The sequence below is a fragment of the Calidris pugnax genome, unplaced genomic scaffold, assembly GCF_001431845.1.
Source record: "Calidris pugnax isolate Ruff unplaced genomic scaffold, ASM143184v1 scaffold461, whole genome shotgun sequence".
Classification (NCBI taxonomy): domain Eukaryota; kingdom Metazoa; phylum Chordata; class Aves; order Charadriiformes; family Scolopacidae; genus Calidris; species Calidris pugnax.
The window spans coordinates 650,616-667,382 of NW_015091201.1; the positions used below are offsets into that span (position 1 = coordinate 650,616).

General features: G+C 48.0%; 1 protein-coding gene across 12 annotated transcripts in view; it reads right to left on the reverse strand.

Moving 5' to 3' along the window:
* BZRAP1 (benzodiazepine receptor (peripheral) associated protein 1) overlaps nucleotides 1-16,767 on the reverse strand; it is a 59,751-nt gene that overhangs the window by 15,757 nt on the left and 27,227 nt on the right. For 10 of the 12 annotated variants that reach the window (XM_014959732.1, XM_014959736.1, XM_014959729.1 and 7 more), the window contains 10 exons: nucleotides 15,886-15,995; nucleotides 13,658-14,473; nucleotides 12,980-13,131; nucleotides 10,007-10,600; nucleotides 7,753-8,055; nucleotides 7,247-7,426; nucleotides 2,969-4,084; nucleotides 2,248-2,374; nucleotides 1,947-2,098; nucleotides 1,591-1,759 (listed from right to left, as the gene is read on the reverse strand). In XM_014959732.1, the coding sequence (XP_014815218.1) occupies nucleotides 1,591-1,759; nucleotides 1,947-2,098; nucleotides 2,248-2,374; nucleotides 2,969-4,084; nucleotides 7,247-7,426; nucleotides 7,753-8,055; nucleotides 10,007-10,600; nucleotides 12,980-13,131; nucleotides 13,658-14,473; nucleotides 15,886-15,995 (3,719 nt within the window). The remainder of the gene's footprint in view (nucleotides 1-1,590; nucleotides 1,760-1,946; nucleotides 2,099-2,247; nucleotides 2,375-2,968; nucleotides 4,085-7,246; nucleotides 7,427-7,752; nucleotides 8,056-10,006; nucleotides 10,601-12,979; nucleotides 13,132-13,657; nucleotides 14,474-15,885; nucleotides 15,996-16,767) is intronic. The other 2 variants (XM_014959741.1, XM_014959740.1) reach the window with 2 other exon arrangements.

Below are 16,767 nucleotides of genomic sequence, written 5' to 3' on the forward strand. Positions count from 1 at the left end.
TCTGCACTTAGCAGGCCAGTACTGGATGAGTCCCCAGACAAGCCTGCAGAAGGAGCTCACAAACCAACCCCTCCAACACATTTTCTTAGTTATAAGGCCATAATATGGGTTTATGGGAGCAGGGAACACCAGAGGTTACACATGGTCTGGCTGGTTCACTCTCTGATGCATGTGTAATGTCACCACCCTCCTGAAAACTTCCAAACACACTATGTTTCATGAAGTCTTCAGAGTGAATAAGTTCCTTTATTCTTCTGAGAGAAAGCAGCAGAGAGGGAGACAGAGAGCCTTGTGCATCCACACAGGGACAAAGGCCACCACAACCATCCAGCCATCTCTTGGCAACAGAGGACACACGCAGGAGAAACATTATCAATGTGTCAAGTGTGAAAAAAGCCTTACTCAAATCTCTCCTATCCCTAGACAAGAGAGAGGCCAAAGGACACAAACCTACCAAAAAATCACATAGCCACAAAGCAAAAGTTTCACCCCTGTGCTCCTCAGGATCAACCTTCCAGAGACCCACGTTTTGGAGCTGGGCCCTGGCAGCCCCTCAGCCTCTCGGGCTGGTTACTGGGTCTCACTGCAGAGAAACGGAAAGAAGTACGAATCTTCTGTTTCTTTCATTATTTTTTTTTCCTTTTATTGTTTTTCCTCTGCTGCCTGTGAGAGGAGGTGGAACAGCTCAGTCAGTGTCAGAGCTTCCCTTTGCCCCCCTGAGCACCCATCAGACCCAGGCTTGTGCTGCTTTACCATGCTGAAGAATTTCCTCTTGTTTTAACAAGTGGAGCGGGTCAAATAATTGCCACTGGTGGCAGAGTACCCAGAGAGGTGCAGGATGAGAGATGGGACAGCTGTATGTTGACAGCAGTCTCGGGGCAGCCCACAGCCCCTGAACTGCAGCCTAACGCAGCCCCAGCCACTGATGGCTGCACAGCCCTCGGGACGTTCCTCTCCTCTGAGTCCACGAGTGGGAAGAAACAGGAAAGTCTCTGCAGTGCATAAAGCACAAACCACTTCAGAGAGTGAGTAAGGAGCAGCCCAAGGACCAGGTCTGCTCCCTGTACACTCCTGCCTTCCTGCCTCACACCCTTCCTTCCCTTCCCCAAAAGTTTCTTTCCACCTTTCTCCACAGACTCTCCCACCCAAGAGCAGGGTCACCCCTATAGGTGCCAATTACAGACTCGCAAAACAAATTAGAGAACACAGAAGTGAAAACTCGTGTTCACATCCTTCAGCTGCTCTTCAGACTTTTTTGATTCCCCTTCTCTAGGGAGGATCAGCCTCTCACTCTCTGCGCTGAGTTCACAGACACGACAGCCCAAGCACAGGAGCAGCTCCAGCTCCCGCAGCCTGGGGCAGGGCTGTGTTCAGGGGTGAACTGAGACCTCAGAGCACCTGCCTCACTCATCCACCGAGACCTCCCTGCTTCCTACTGTAATGACCACTAAACAAGCCTTCAGACCCTGGGGACCAACCCTAGGTGGCCTGCACTGGCCACGCAGCTTGGTAGCATGACTGAGCTTTCCACATTTCAGCAAAGAAAGATGCTGACAATAGCACAGCACAGGCGTAAGGGAGATACATTACCTACGCTCTCCATCCGTGTGTCAGCAGGCAGGAATTCTTGCTTTAGGAGCTGCTTCTTGATTTCATTATTCTCCACCTGGACTTCTGACACCATGTTGCAGGGGATGTACCCCTCCCTTCCCGCACATTCACCCCGGTAAAAGCCATCAGCGTCCTTGTCTCCACACACCTGCAGGGGAAGAGACAGGCCAGGGACTGTTTGTGCTACAGAGGCTGAAATACAGAGAGAAATGAGAAAGGGAAGCTAAGGAAACTCCTAAGATGAAGGAAGGTCTGCCTCCCAAGGTTTATGCTGTCCCTGGAACATCAGATGGATCCATACAGAGTAGGAGACATCCACTAAGGTGTGCTCTTACTTTCAAGATCTGTCCCTCCTTAAATGGGAGCTCCTCTTCTGCTGCATCAGGATTGGGAGACATAGAAACAGGATCGTAGTCAAAGAGAGCTACAAATATTCTAATGCCATCATCTTTAATAGAGGCTTCTGAAGCGGTGCTCCTTGGAGGACCTGTGTGCAGACAGGGGACACAACAGAGAGACTGTCAGTGCCATCCCTTGCCATAGCCCTGCACAAACACTGCCTGTAGCCTCTCCCCACCACTGTCGACAGCCTCCCCCTCTCCTGCTTCCCAGCTCTCTCCCACCCTGCCCACTCACCTCGGCTTGAGAGCAAAGGTTTCTGCATTTGGCTTCTTCTCATGCTCTTGTTCCCCTTCCTGCTGGGAGGCTGCCAGGCAGCAGAGCCAGGCAGCTCCTGGCCCCTCGGATCTTTGTTACCAGACGCCTGCAACAGGAACCAGCAGAGAGTTAGGAGCAGCCTCCGCCTTGTGACTCATGTGAGCAGAGCTCAGCCCAAACAAAGAGCAGTGCATCCAAATGCAACATTCCTCTTCAGGGACACCGGAGCTGAAAATACCAAGGGAGTTGGAAAACAGAACTAAGCACAGGCAGACACACTGCCAGGCACCAGAGACGTGCCCCTTGGTGAGCATGAGGATGCGGGAAGGGCATTTTGAGGGGAGGCAATGACAGAGTCATCATCTACACCAAGCTTTCACAAATCAGCTTATTTCACCAGGGATTTTCATTTGGGTCCCACAGCCTCCTGCCGTGGGTGAGAAAGACCCAGTGTGAAAAGGAATACTGCATCGGTGACACTCGGTCAGTTAGCAGGAAAAGCAGAAGCAGCTAATACAAGAAAAGCCACAGAGAGCACAGAACTACAGAATCTCTCAGATATTCTTCCAGACAATCCTAGAGGAGGGTCCTTTCTCTGGACAACATTGAACAAAGCAAGATACAGGCAGGCCAGGGAAGCAGAGGGAAGCTAACGCCACTGCAAGCTGCTTCAAAGCCAGAATAGGAAAAGTCACCCAACCCTTTTGTGCAAGGAGGTGCTACGTATCCCCTTCGAAGGATGTTCGAGCCTCCTTCTCCAGCCAGGTGACTTACAGTCCAGCTCCCAGCCCTGCTCCTCAGAACTGCTCTCACATCTCGGAGCCTCCTTCTGGCAGAAGAATTGCACGCGCCGGCTGAGAGCCCCAGCCCACTCCATACTCTGCTCTTCCATCATCTCCAGTCTGGTCAGGTCCCTTCTGCTATCCACGTGGGCAACCTCAGATTGACTGGAGCAATCACTCCAGTGACCCTGGCAGCTCTGGGACCTTTCTGGCCACAGCCTGCTTTCAGGGGGGGATGCACAGGTCGAATCCTGATCATCTTCGGAGTCATATTCAATGTCTATTTCCAGGCTCCTGGAGCTGGAGCAGTGTGTTGCCATCACAGCAGGTTCTGCAAGCCCTGAAACCGCTGCTTTCCTGTGGCTTTTTGGTAAGGTGCCTTGTCTGGCACGACTGTACATATCAAACCCCTCCTTACCAGCAGCACTGCTCACAACATCCAGCTCCTCCCTGAGGCTCGGGGCTCTGTACAACCCGCCTCCCATCGGGCTGCAGTTGCCCAGCAGACGACTGCAGTGCTCTGTTAAATCACTCTGTCTCTTCCTACCCAACTCAGGCCGACTCCGGATCTTCTCTCGATAATTATTTCCCTTCTTCTTACTCCAAGCAGGACTTGCCCCAGTCCCAGACTTCAGATCATTCTCCCAGTTCCAGTTTGCCTTCTTCTGACTCCAGCCCAGCTGGACAAAGGTGGGATTCGCATGGTCGGCATCCCCTCTGCTCTCCTTAACACCATGCTCCTCCCGCCGAGGCTGAGAGGACAGATCCATGGAGGTATTACTCCCATCTGCCTTTAGAAATGGCTCCTTGACATTGAGTGGCTTCTCTGTCCTTCCTGAATGGCAGGTAAGTGTTTCCAAGGAGTCTTGAGGGTCTGCCTTTTCCTCCATAACACACTTCTCATCCTCATCTTCATCCTCATCCTCAGTCACTTCAGGGATGCTAAACAATTTCTTGCTGTGGTTCTTCTGAAGTGGGAGCTCTAGTATCCTCTCCAGAATCTCCTCATCGCTGTCAGTATCACAAAGATCCATCTGTACCCAGCCCCCGAGAAAAGCCACAGCCAGGACAAGCAAAGGGGAAAAAAAGAGGAAAGAAACATTAAAAAGAGAGGCAAAGTTACAGCCGATTCCCTCCCAGCACAGCAGTATGGAGCGGCGATGGTGGTCTGCAGCATAGCAAGGGTTGGAAGCAAAGGAGAGCAATGGGTCTTCTGGCAAAAGACATTCAGATGAACCAGCAATGCAGCGGAAAGCGAGAACGGCCAATGCATGGAAGAGCTCCCTCCCAGCCTTTCCTCTACACACACAACTGTCTGCAGCACCCTCCACCCTGCCCACGCGATTCCCCACAGCCTCAGTGTGCCCAGCCTGGGATGACAGGGCACAGCTCCTCCACGGCTCCTCACTGCACCTGGAGCTGATGGGGTTCTCCCTCTCCCACAGGTACGAGTCTCACAGCCTGTGCTCACACAAGGACCCACAGTCCTCCCTCACCTCTCTGTCCTCGCACTGGAAGAGATGGAAGTGGTCCTGTGCAGCAAGACACCTCTTGGAGATGTTGCTGCTGTGGGAGGACCTTCCCTAGGCCCTTCCCATCACCTGTCAAGGTCCAGCTCTACAGTATTTACTGTAGTTGAGCAGAGCTGCAACAAATACACATGAAAACCCTTTACCCTCAAAGGGGTCACACAGACTGGTATTTCACTTGCAGCTGGGTAAGATAAGAGCCTACCAGGTTACATAAAACTTTTGGGAAACACTACTGAATTTTAGGATTTGCCTTGCACCAGCTGTAGAATTTATATTTTGTCTCTTGTACAATATTTTGTACATTTACACTAAAATAAAAAGGTAGGATCCCAGATGTATAGTGCAATCAAGGTTGGAAGATACCTCTGGAGGTCTCTTGTTCAACTTCCCTGACAACTTACATCACGACACATTCTAAAAACATTTACAATAGTTTACAAAGCATATGTAGCTATTGATGTTTTGAGCTAGAGGCATGAGCAGACCTGTTCAGAGATAAGTAAAAACTGAACCACAGCAAGGGGAAAGAAAAAAACCAGTTATAAACTGCTTATTGATTATTCCAACATCCATAACTTTTTCCAAGCAAAAGTTGGTCTTGAATTATATTTAGAATTGGCTGAAGGGGCCTCCAGAGGTCCCCAATCTCCTAACAGCAGCAGGACTGTTGCCAACAGTAAATCAGTGGCTTTTCTTCACTGAGGCTTGAAAACACCAAAGACTGGAGATCCCCCCAATTCCCTGGGGGCCTGTCCCAAGGCTGTACCACCTTTCTGGGGAAAAAGTTCATGCTCATCTCCAATATGAACCTCCCAAGCAGCAACTCATGACTGCTGCCTCTTTTTGTATCATCTGCCACGAATGAGAAGACTTTGGCGCTCTCATCCTTTTAACCATCCTTCAAATAGTTGTAGGGAGCGACAGGATCTCCTGTTAAAGTCTCCTCTTTGCCAGACCAAACAAACTCAGCTTCCTCAAACTCTCTTTACATGCACTTCAGGCTCCCACCTCGTTAGCACCCATTAGGAATATGCAGAGTTTATAAATGCAACCATAAAATAAGTCCACTAAGACTTATTTTAGTTGTTGACTTTTGCTTTTCAGTTTTAATATAATAAATGGTTTCAGAAATTAAACAACTTATTTGAGGCTAACCATTTTTAAAGCAGCACCCCTCCATTCTTTCATCCCCCAAATCCTGAAAAAGTTGGCTGAGGAGTCTTGACATAACCCAAAATGTTACTAAATATGCAGAATCCTAGCGAACAGCCATGCTGAGACCTGGCTCACTTCACTCACTGGCCTCCTTCACTCCGTAAGGCAGCGTTGGGAGCTCTGTGCCCTAAAGCTTCCTGCCTCTGATGTTCTCTCCCCATTCAGCATTTTGTCACGCTCACACCCTCAACTTATCACTGCCAGAACAGAAACCAATCACTTTATTGGGTCAAGAAGCACCAGTTTGCTCAACTCAACAAGATGTGCATGGGGTTTTGGTGTTTCTTTTTCAGAAAAAAAAAAACAAACAAACCCAAAATGTCCAGGCAAATAAAACATCCAGGAAAAAGAGACAAAGAACAGTGTTCTTGACTCGTCTTATTTCCTCTTTTCTCCTTCCAGGGAAACTGCTTTTCTTCCATTTTGTTCCAGTGCAATCCCAACCCCGGAAGCCCCTTCAAGAATTCCTTCCCAGGCAGCCCCAGCATCTCCAGCCAGGCTCTCCTGGGGCTCTTGACACTGCAGATCCAACCTCCCCACCCGGGATGCAGAACCCCCATCAGAAGGAGAAGAGGAGCAGCAGCAAATCTCCTCCAGAATCATTAGACTGGTCTGCTCACCAGAGGATCCCATCTGTGCTGCAGGCAAGGGTCAGCATTGACAAACCACAGATGTTCTTTGGTCACGTGAAAAAAATGAGGGTGCTTTCCTGCTATCCAGGCATATCTCATTTCCTGCAAATCTTTCTCATTTCTCAGTCAATACTTTCCCTCGTGCACATTCATCTCAACTGTTGTAATTTGGATATTCTCATACCACTTTACAGTCGTGCAGCTTTAAGCAAATCCCGTCACACACACTAACTACCTTTAACTGTGGTAAGGTCAGTTAACACGAACACTCCCAGTTCAACTCTACCAGTGTTTCCTCACTCACAATATTTGAGCTCAAACACATGGCTCCATGTGTCCAAGTCATCTGTTCCTACACACAGCACCAAGGGCTAAGCAAAATAATCTGCACTAAGTTATTCACATCCAGGAGCGGTTGCGGGGCTGAGGCCAAAATATTCCTGCCTTAGGAGAGAAGGTGACTTGGCACAGGATCTACAGATGGGTGGACTTTACAGACTCCTGTGTGCTCTCTGGTTATATCTGTATTAAGAACTTGATCAATAGGATTGATTTTTAACCCTGGGTTCTATAGTTCACATTACATGGTGTGTTTTTCCAACTAATTAAACCCTGGGTGTATTCATTACACATAAACACCCTTCCCTCTCGCAAAGAACTTGCATTTACACTAGCTTATGACAACACTGGGAGTAAAAGCAGAGCAGGCAGGCACTTCACCAAGCACTGGGCTCAGCCTGGCAACTCCTCCTCTGAGCTGATGGCATGGGATGGCTGCGCTGGAGCTCCCCGCAAGCATTACTCTGCTCCCAGTTACCTTTTCACCATTCTCCCGGTAACATAGCTCTCTCTGCTCCCATTTCTTCTCTTCCAGAGCTTCTGAAGACAATTCATCTTCTTCCTCCTCTTCCAAAATATCTGAAAGGTCAGAACTACGGTTGTGCTCAGCAAAAAGGGTCAGCTGTCGTCTTCCCACTTCAGACATTTTTTCTTCTTGCTGTTGAAAAGCAAAACAGATTTCCTCAGCCCTCTCAGGCACTCCATGGCAGCAATAAAGTAGCATTTTACCTTTCCCTAGTACAGATAGATCTAAAGTGTGAAATAAACTGGAAATAAATGGCCAGGAAATAAACTGGGGATCACCCAATGCAGCTACTGGCATGTGTGTACACACACAGCACACATACACACACACACACAACTGGCAGACACGTTTTATGGCCTGTAGAAGAACCCTACTTTACCAGGCTGTAAAACCAAGGGGTGTCACATACAATCCACATCCCTCCATGGGCAGAGACATTTAGCCAAGGTTACACAAACCTCTCTCTTCACTCTGGACATTTCTTTCATCCCCTCCTGGCCAGGGGACAACCTCAGAAACTCCTGACAGCTGCTCCCACCCACACTCGTGTCTCCGGAGGTGCCCTCTGCTCCCTCAGCCTGGCCGAGGGAGGGCAGAGGCTCTGGGCTCAAGTGCTTCTCCTTTTCCTCTTTCTCTCTTTCAGTGCTGGGATCTTTTGGAGGCTCTTCCACAGAGCAGGCGTGGCAGGTCTCCACACGTATCTTCAGACTACTGTCAGATGGGCTTTCCAGCTCTGGTGCTTTGGTTACAGATTGCTCCATCTGGGAAACAAACCAAAAAAAGATCATCGCAGACAATGCAATCTGGGAGAGATGTCATCCAGTAAGTGTGAACCAAAATGGGGACCTTACACCCAAAAACTCTCTGAGAGAAACATTCTGTCGTTGGCATATGAAGATTTTAGCAGGCAATCTGCAGCTGGAAAGGTTGGCCAGCTCTGAGACAAACCCCTCCCTGCCATTGGCCACAAGTACACACATGATCTTTCCGCTGCTGCAGCTGTGGCCACCACTCATGGCTCATGTTAGTCACAGAAGGGTATCAGCAGTAACTAGTTTTAGAGCCACAAGAAGAGCCCAGCCTATACAACAAGCCCAGTTCCCATTCTTGTGGGCCAGAGAAATGTCCTACAGACCAGCCTGCAGGTCAGCTTGAGCTGAGGACACTACCCCAGTGCTTCTTGGAGCTAGTAAAGGCTGTGAAGAAAAGGGGAAGTAATGAAGAAGGGTGTACACGAGTCAAACTGCACAGACTTGTGTTTAGCTCACCTAGTTGGATTACAGAAATGTTGAATTGTGCTCCGTTTTTCAGGCAGTTCAGTCTGGTGTTTAAGAAAACCTCTGGGAGATGGAGGAGTGAACCCCAGGAGGGTAAGGCAGGTGGGCAGCCACCCCTTTCTCTTACTCTTACTCTAAATTAAGGCAGCCTCCACTGTATTTGCAATGGAGTACGACCTTGTCCTTATGCATCAGGCATGCTTTGAAAACATTTACAGGATCAGAGCCCTGGGGAGATTTAGACACTGCAGTGCCTGGTTTCTAAATGTCCCCTGGGCTCAGGGAAAAGGCAGATGGGTCTCCATCTCACGTTTAATCTGACAGCTCAGATCCTTCTGCCCTGTTTCTCATTGTTAACAGTTGAGTAAAGACACACATTCTGAGCAAGAAGGATCATTTGCAACCTGAATGCATCCATTTCACTCCAGACTCCAAGTGACCCACCCATGTGTAGCCATCTGCACTAGACATCTAACTGTGGGCAAACCAAACACAACAGCTGACCTAAGGTACCATGAGCAACAAATGACCAGAGGCTGAAGAATGACAATTGACATTTTGGACTCAACATCTCCTGTGTATTTACCTGGCCTTTGGTCTTGGGCCCACACAGCTGCCAATGCTCCAGCAATTATCAGAAGTCTTCCTCACTTTTGTCTAACCCTGAGCCCTTGCAAACCATGATCAATAAGAACATGCTGAATTTGGCAGTCTGACGCATTCCCTGGAATCTCCGATGTTAAAGGTCAGAATGGGAAAAAGATCCTTTTTTCTGACATAATACGTCACACGTTGAGATCCACTTCCCTCCTGTCACACAGCAAGTACCTTATAGATCATTTACCTGTTTTCTTATCGGGCTCTCCAACATCATAGAATAGTCTGGGTTGAAGGGACCTCCAAAGACCATCTAGTCCAATATCCTCACCACTGTCCTAAAAAACCCCCTGAAAACACTCATCCACCCTACAGGATTCCAAATACCCAATGCCATGACAGCTTGCCAGCTCTTCTCCAGACATGGCTACCTTGCTGTGCTGTCCACTACCGTGTCCCATCATGCCAGAGCACCTATTCTGCTTTGCGCAAGCCCACCAGACAGGAGAAGATCCCTTCAGGTCAGAGAGCACAGCAACAACAGACTAACATGGACGTCATCATCAGTGGGAACACCCTTTCCACTTTCACTCTCTGCTGAATTCTTGCTTTCCTGACTCTGTTCCTGCTCTGCCTGCACACACGAGACCAAGCCACAAGCTTCACCTGCCCTCCCAGGTACACAACAGCACCCAACATGCCTGCTGATTTGTCAACCACCAGACCACGGCCCAAAGGCAACTGTGTGTCACAGAAAGAGAAAAATGTTCAACGGCATTTCGTTCCCTTCCCCTTCTTCCTGGCACATCCATACTGGGCAGGAGATGTGAGCGCTTACCTGCACGTCCATCCCTTCGCCCAAGCCTTGCAACTCCACTTCCCTTGGAAGGCCTGGCTCCGTGCCCTCGCTGGGGCGCGCGATGCTGCCAGCTTGCTGAGGAGGCACCGTCAGGCATTGCTTGTCTCGTGCAGCATCTGATCCCTGTGGGGAAGTGTCTGGAACCTGTGCCGAGGAAGCACTGGCAGAGGAGAGGTGTGGCAACGAAGAGGCTTTCTCTGGTGGAGATCGCGCCGAGCCGCTGTGGCTGGAGGAGAGATCAGTCAATTTGGCATCTGAGCTGTCAGTGGGAGCTTTTTGTCGAAGCAGGGGTGCAGCTGCCTGGTGCCTGGGTGGGCTGCGTGCAGGCAGAGAGCCCCGAGGCTCTCCCCGGGGCAGTCGGGAGGTGAAAGTGGTAGAAACAGCAGAATCTGAAGGTGAAGACCAGTGAGAGGCTTGCAGCAAGACTGAGGAAATCTGAGCTGGAACTGAATCCACTGACTCCCCGTACAGAGACATCGTTCTCACAGAAACCTCCCGGCACACCTGGAACATCTGAAGCTGGGACAAGTCCACCAGAACGCTCCCAGCTGTTGGAGAGGTAACTTCTATCGCCTGCAAGCAAAAAAACAGGGAACAATTACTTATTGTGTGCAGCTCAGCCCTTCTGAGAACAACAATTCCTGAACCCACAGTTAACGACTGTCCCCAAAGCTCTTGACAGCGGGCATGCAGGATTTCCACACTCCTGCACAATACCAGGGAAGAAAGAATCGCAGAATTACACGGGGTTGGAAAAGACCTCTGGAGATCATCTAGTCCAACCCCCTGCCAGAGCAGGGTCACCCAGAGCAGGTGGCACAGGAACTTGTCCAGGTGGGTTTTGAATGCCTCCAGAGAAGGAGACTCCACCACCTCTCTGGGCAGCCTGTCCCAGGGCTCTGCCACCCTCACAGGAAAGAAGTTCCTCCTCATGTTGAGATGGAGCTTCTTACATTCAAGTTTGTGCCCATTTCCTCTTGTCCTGTCACTGGGCACCACTGAAAAAAGACTGGCCCCACCCTCCTGACACCCACCCTTTAAGTATTTATCAGGGCTGATCCCCACCCACTCTTCTCTTCTCCAGACTAAAATGACCCAAATCCCTCAGCCTTTCCTCATAAGAGAGATGTTCTGGTCCCCTAATCATATTCGTAGCCTCCTCTGGACTCTCTCCAGCAGTTCCCTGTCCTGCTTGAACTGGGGAGCTCAGAACTGGACCCAGTGCTCCAGCTGTGGCCTCCCCAGGGCAAAGTAGAGGGCGAGGATGACCTCCCTTGACCTGCTGGCCATGCTCTTCTTGATGCAACCCCTGGATGCCATCGTCCCTCTTGGTCTCAAGGGCACATTGCTGGCTGACGGTCAACTTTTTATCATAACTATTTGAAAAACTGGACATTCTATAAAACAAGGCTATATTCCCTCCTGCTCCAGGTTTTAACTCCCCTTGATCCCTATGTTTTAAAAGGCCATCCCTTTTTTTGACCTCCCGTTTGCCTACCTTCCCAGACTCCTCCTTTCTTGACCTGTGTAGAGGAAAAGACATCTCCATGATAACAGACTAATTATTTAACACAGCACCAATGTTTTCCATTGTGTTCCTTTAAACAACTGTGCTTTGCCTCTCCCATGGCCAATAGCACAACATCATGTGTGCAGAAGATCACAGGCCACTTTTAATACAGAATATCCTTGGAGGTTCTTTACCAGTATTAGTACTGGACCCTGGCCTGTCTTTACACCTCTGCCTTAGCCTGCTCCTAATTTAAGAAAGGGATGGAGAACTACACCTTGCTCCTCATAGTCCAGACACAAGCCCCAGGTGGTGGCAAGGCTGCGCGCTTCTCTGTGTCCACGCTCTGTGAATTCATTGCTTATTGAGATCACTGCTTCCCTGAGGATTGAGCCAGTGCCTGGGCTGAGACAGAGGAGGCTGACGCCAGTTGTCCCTTTTTGCTAGTTAAGGGTCCTGCCACAGAAACTTTCCTAGCGTAGTTATATCAAGAACCCATCAAAAATCTGGACAGATGTCTTTTTTGGTTTGCATCAGTCAAAACAAACAGACCGAGCATTGTCCCTGCTCTGATATTATTCCTTTCCATGCCATGGACTATTGCTGCCTCCTCATGGCACGCTTACTTTTTGAAGCCCTTTCCATATTTCTCCATATTTTATCACATATTTTCAACTTTTCTGTTATTTTCTTCCATTTTTGTCACTATCCATTTCCTACATAGAGTGTGTGGGAAGATTGCTTTTGAAAGGTGGCATTTTTTTATTGCTCTTCATTTTAACCAAACCACAACTTTTGGGTATAACACCAGTGACAGAGAATAGCTTGTCAGGTGCGTCTCCGATGGGCACTATTGACATTACACCTCCTCCCACCCATGTTTCAAGTGGGCACACTGGAAACACGGCAGATGGAATACACTGTAATACCAGCATTAAAAATACACAGGAAAGACAGTCAACAGCAAGGATGAGCTTAGAAAAAAAATCAAAAAACTAAGCAGTCTAATGAGGAACAAAGAATCTCCCTACTGAAAGAGCATGAAACACTGTTCGATGATCGTGGTTGCATTCTGCTGTTACTGGAAGCCTGGGTAGGAGACACACAAGTCTGGATCAGCTGTACATTACCAACTGCAACCGAGCTGGTCTCGATGCACCACACTAGTGACGTATTAATTAGAAAAAGTCCTCTCTCGGTTTAAAAAAAAAAAAAAGTTTCCCTGCTTTTAAGAGCATGGCCTGGTCTGTCTTTACCTCTCACAAACAGACAAAGTGCTGCCCAGTCCAGGGTGGGTCACAGGAATCCCTCAGTGACATTAATATTCATCACGTTGGGGCTGACCAGTACAGTCACCAGCTGCTTTCCTGGTGTTTCCCTGGTGCTACCCCTGCACCAGCCCCCCCGGCACAGCCATCAGCCTTGCCCACTGTGCACAATACCTTCTGTCCATCTGCGTACACAGCGTAACCGGTGACTCGAACCCCATTGGAAGATCCTTCGGCGTCAATGGTGACAGGTAACCAGCTGATAACCAGGATCCCTGGCGAGGGACCAGCTTCTACCTGGACATCCAAAGGAGCATCAGGTGTGCCTGCAAGAGACCAAATGGATTTTCCTCTTGCTTTCCTCATTACAGTGTAAAGCTAAACTAAACCTTGGCTGGAATCAAAGAGAAAACTCTCACATTGGACCTGCAGTGCAGAACCGTGGTAGAATAGCCCAGGCTAGTCTTGGGAAATGACAGACAGAACCAGAGAAAATAGGGCACTCTTGTTCTGTTAAAGCTTCAATGCACAGAAAACAGAACTTTGCAAAAGTAGCTGAGGCCAAGATGCAGCAAACCCTTAGAGCCAGGTCATGGCAAATCAGGTCTTCCATGCCCTGAGAGGCATGCTGTTCAAATCAGCAAAGGGGATGTCTTCCCAGAGCAAATGAAAACAAAAGAGGTAATAATTTTTTAAAATAAAGGAAGAAAAACACTGAGACAAAACAGGACAGCATCTCAGGCTTTGGGACCTAATAAACCTTACTTCCCTTCACCCCGAGGCGTCACAGCACAGCAACGGCAGCGTGCACGGCTCCATGCAGAGTGGGAATGGGCACGACTGCTCTGGTACCTGCTAGCGGGGTGGTGAAGTGTATCACTGCCGAGTTCTGCTCCTGCCCCTCTGCCACCTCTTCCCAAGGTGTTTTCAAGGGCCGAGCCTCCAGCTTGGCTGCGTACTGAGTGCTCGGCTGCAGGTTGCGGAAGGTGTACCAGTAGACCCCAGGTTTGGTTACGTCACATTCCTCCCCATTGAGATAGACCGCGTGGTTGTAATTGCTGTTGCAGGGAAGCCACGTCACCTCTGCTGACGTGGCAGTGACGCTTCTGACTTTCAGCATAGTTGGTGCCACACAAAAATCTTGCCCCACAAAGAAAGTGCATCGCAGTTTATCAGAACTGCCTTGCTCTGTCACAGTCTGCACAGATACACGGTAAGCCTTTGTCTTTAAATCCAGCTTTTCAATCACTGCTTTGGTCTGAAAGCCACTCTTCACATTTTGACGTAGCTCTTCATCCACATAGATGTTGTAGCTTTGTATGTCTGGGCAGCCGGCTGGCAAAAGTGGTGGTTCCCAGCCTACAACTATGCTTCTGGCAAGCTGCTTGATCAAAGTCAATTTTCTTGGGTAAGGCACTGCTGTATGACTAACGGGCTCCTCCTGGTCTCCTTCTGCTCTACTGGCCAGTGGACTGATGCTACTCTCTTCAATAGAGAAATCACTCTTATCTCCACTGCTGGTGCTTGCACTGACAAAACTTTTCTCCTGGTATGAACTATGGGTGAGATCATTCAGCTCCGAAGGCAGAAACATCACGAGGTCATCATCTGAAACTCGCTCAACAAAATTGGAGGGGACCAGCCCTCGCCGGCCATCCATCAGCTCCCCTAAACAAAAAACAGGAAACCTGTTACCACTGCACCTACTGTTTCGCCTTCCAACCCAGCCGTGAAGACAATGTCATAACATCTACGCTAGGCCATGAGTGCACTCTAGTCAGGAATGATGGAAAACCTCTGGGAGTTTATTCCTGGCAAAGTCTCCTGCATTTCCTAAGGCTGCCCTAGTTAGATCTTAATGGCCACAGTAAGAAGACTCACTGCTCTGCATATTTCAGGGCAAACTAACTAGAAAGTTATTTTGTGTAATTAGCTGAAGGGCTTTTCCTTCTTCATTGTTCCTCATCACAGCTTTCACATAACTCAAGTGTCTTTTTCTAGCCTTCCCAAGCTATGCAGATTGATGATTTTACGTCTTCTCCCAACCACACAGATTTGGCTTTTGTAGTACTTCCTCAAAAAAGTCCATCTTTCCAGTTCTGTATTCAGCTCTCGCCTTCTTTTTAGTTCCCTCCTTTGTTACGCTAGCTTCTGTAACAACAATGTCCCAAAAGGACCCATGGGGATGACTGACACCACAGCACTCTTGGGACATGCAAGAACCACTAAATCACAGTCAAATGAGCGGTGCGTAGAGATTGCACTTACTTTCCCCTTTCAAACCCTACCTACAGCAAATCAATTGAAAGCAGGGAAAGCATTAGTAAAGAATAATCTTTTTATTCTTTAAACAATAAACAAACAAACAAATAAATACATGAGAAGCTTGGAAATAGAAAGAAATAAAGAGCCAGAACAGTCAAAGAGCAAGCAGTGCAACATGGCATGCATTTGCCTCAGCTCTTGCAAAGCGCCTTGGTAAATTAGGAGCCTTCAGACCATTAAGTATGTCAGCTCCACAAAGACACTTCATTACAAATGAAGTCCACAATTCTTGGTTTCAATTCCATCTGCCTATTAGTCAAGCAGGACCATGTTTTCAAAGATGCTGAAAGAGAAACACACTGTACGACACCAAACAGGATAACGCCTGTAGTTTGGGCTGCTTAGCTTATACCCTTCTCTGCCAAAGCAGCAAGAGGTAACAAGGCCAACAACTGCCTGCGGTCCCTGGCCCACCACAGGGAAACACACCATCTGCAGAAGGTGGCCATGACTGAACATGTTCCTCTGCATGGCCAGGGAGGAACCATATGAGGATGAAACCTGAAGCCCTGCTGAAAGCAGTGGCAAAATTCCCACTGAAATCACTACACTGGGATTTCATGTTTTAAACTTAATTTAATCATGACATAAATAAACCCTTTTCCAACAGAATCTGCTCTTCCCTCTAACAAACTAACTTTGGGCAGAAAAAAAATATCTTTAGGTTTCAGGATTCACTAAACTCCTCTCATTTTTTTAAACAGATATCACCTCTCCACAGCAGCTCAGTCACATTTCATTCTACTAAAACACACCTTCAAAGAAGCCATCTTCATCCATGTCTCCATAGACGTAAATATATTCTCCAGCAGTCAGCGGTAGCTCTGCCTCTGGATTTTCATTTGGTCCATCAAAAGGATTGTAGCTGAAACAGTTACAACACAAAGACTGACTTTGAATAGAAACATTCACAGGAACATGTTCAAGCTGTGACGTTACATCAGATCACAATTCATGGGGACTGCATCCCGGTTTTGGAAGCAAAGGTCAAGACTCCAGTTTACACTTCCATATGTAACTAATAACATATTGCTCCATATTCAAATAGCAGCGAGGATTAATTTTCTGAGTAGCAGAAGAGATGTCTTGTGACCTCTGAAGGAGCAGATCAGAGTGACTCAAGAAAGCATTTTAAAAAAAAAAAAAAATTTGAATTACCTGTGTGTCTGCTGTGTTTCTGAGCATATCAAGCAGGTAAGCTGTAGGACACTGCGTTTCTAAAATACATATTCTTAAATTCACCTGCACTCTTAACTATTCTATGTCGTTAGCTTTCTACATTTCATGTACTTCATAGTTTTGAAACAAACAAACAAAAAAAAATCCAAAGCAATGAAAATGCCCCAAACATCTAAGATACACTTTATCAGCCATATGACCATCACAGACAAGCATAGCACAGAATCGCAAAATTATTATGTTTAAAACCCTAACAATGAGCTGATTTGTGCAAGAAGAAAGTTACATGAGTGAAGAAAAGGTTTCTAGCCTTTTTCTTTATAATTATCCAGCCCTCAGGATCCAAGTGATACATGTCTCAGTGCTGTAACTCTGCATTTGAAACAGCAGTTCAAAAGCTGCACTAGCGTGAAAACGATAAATACACTGGTGATAGGACTTGGACTCCAGGTAGTCCT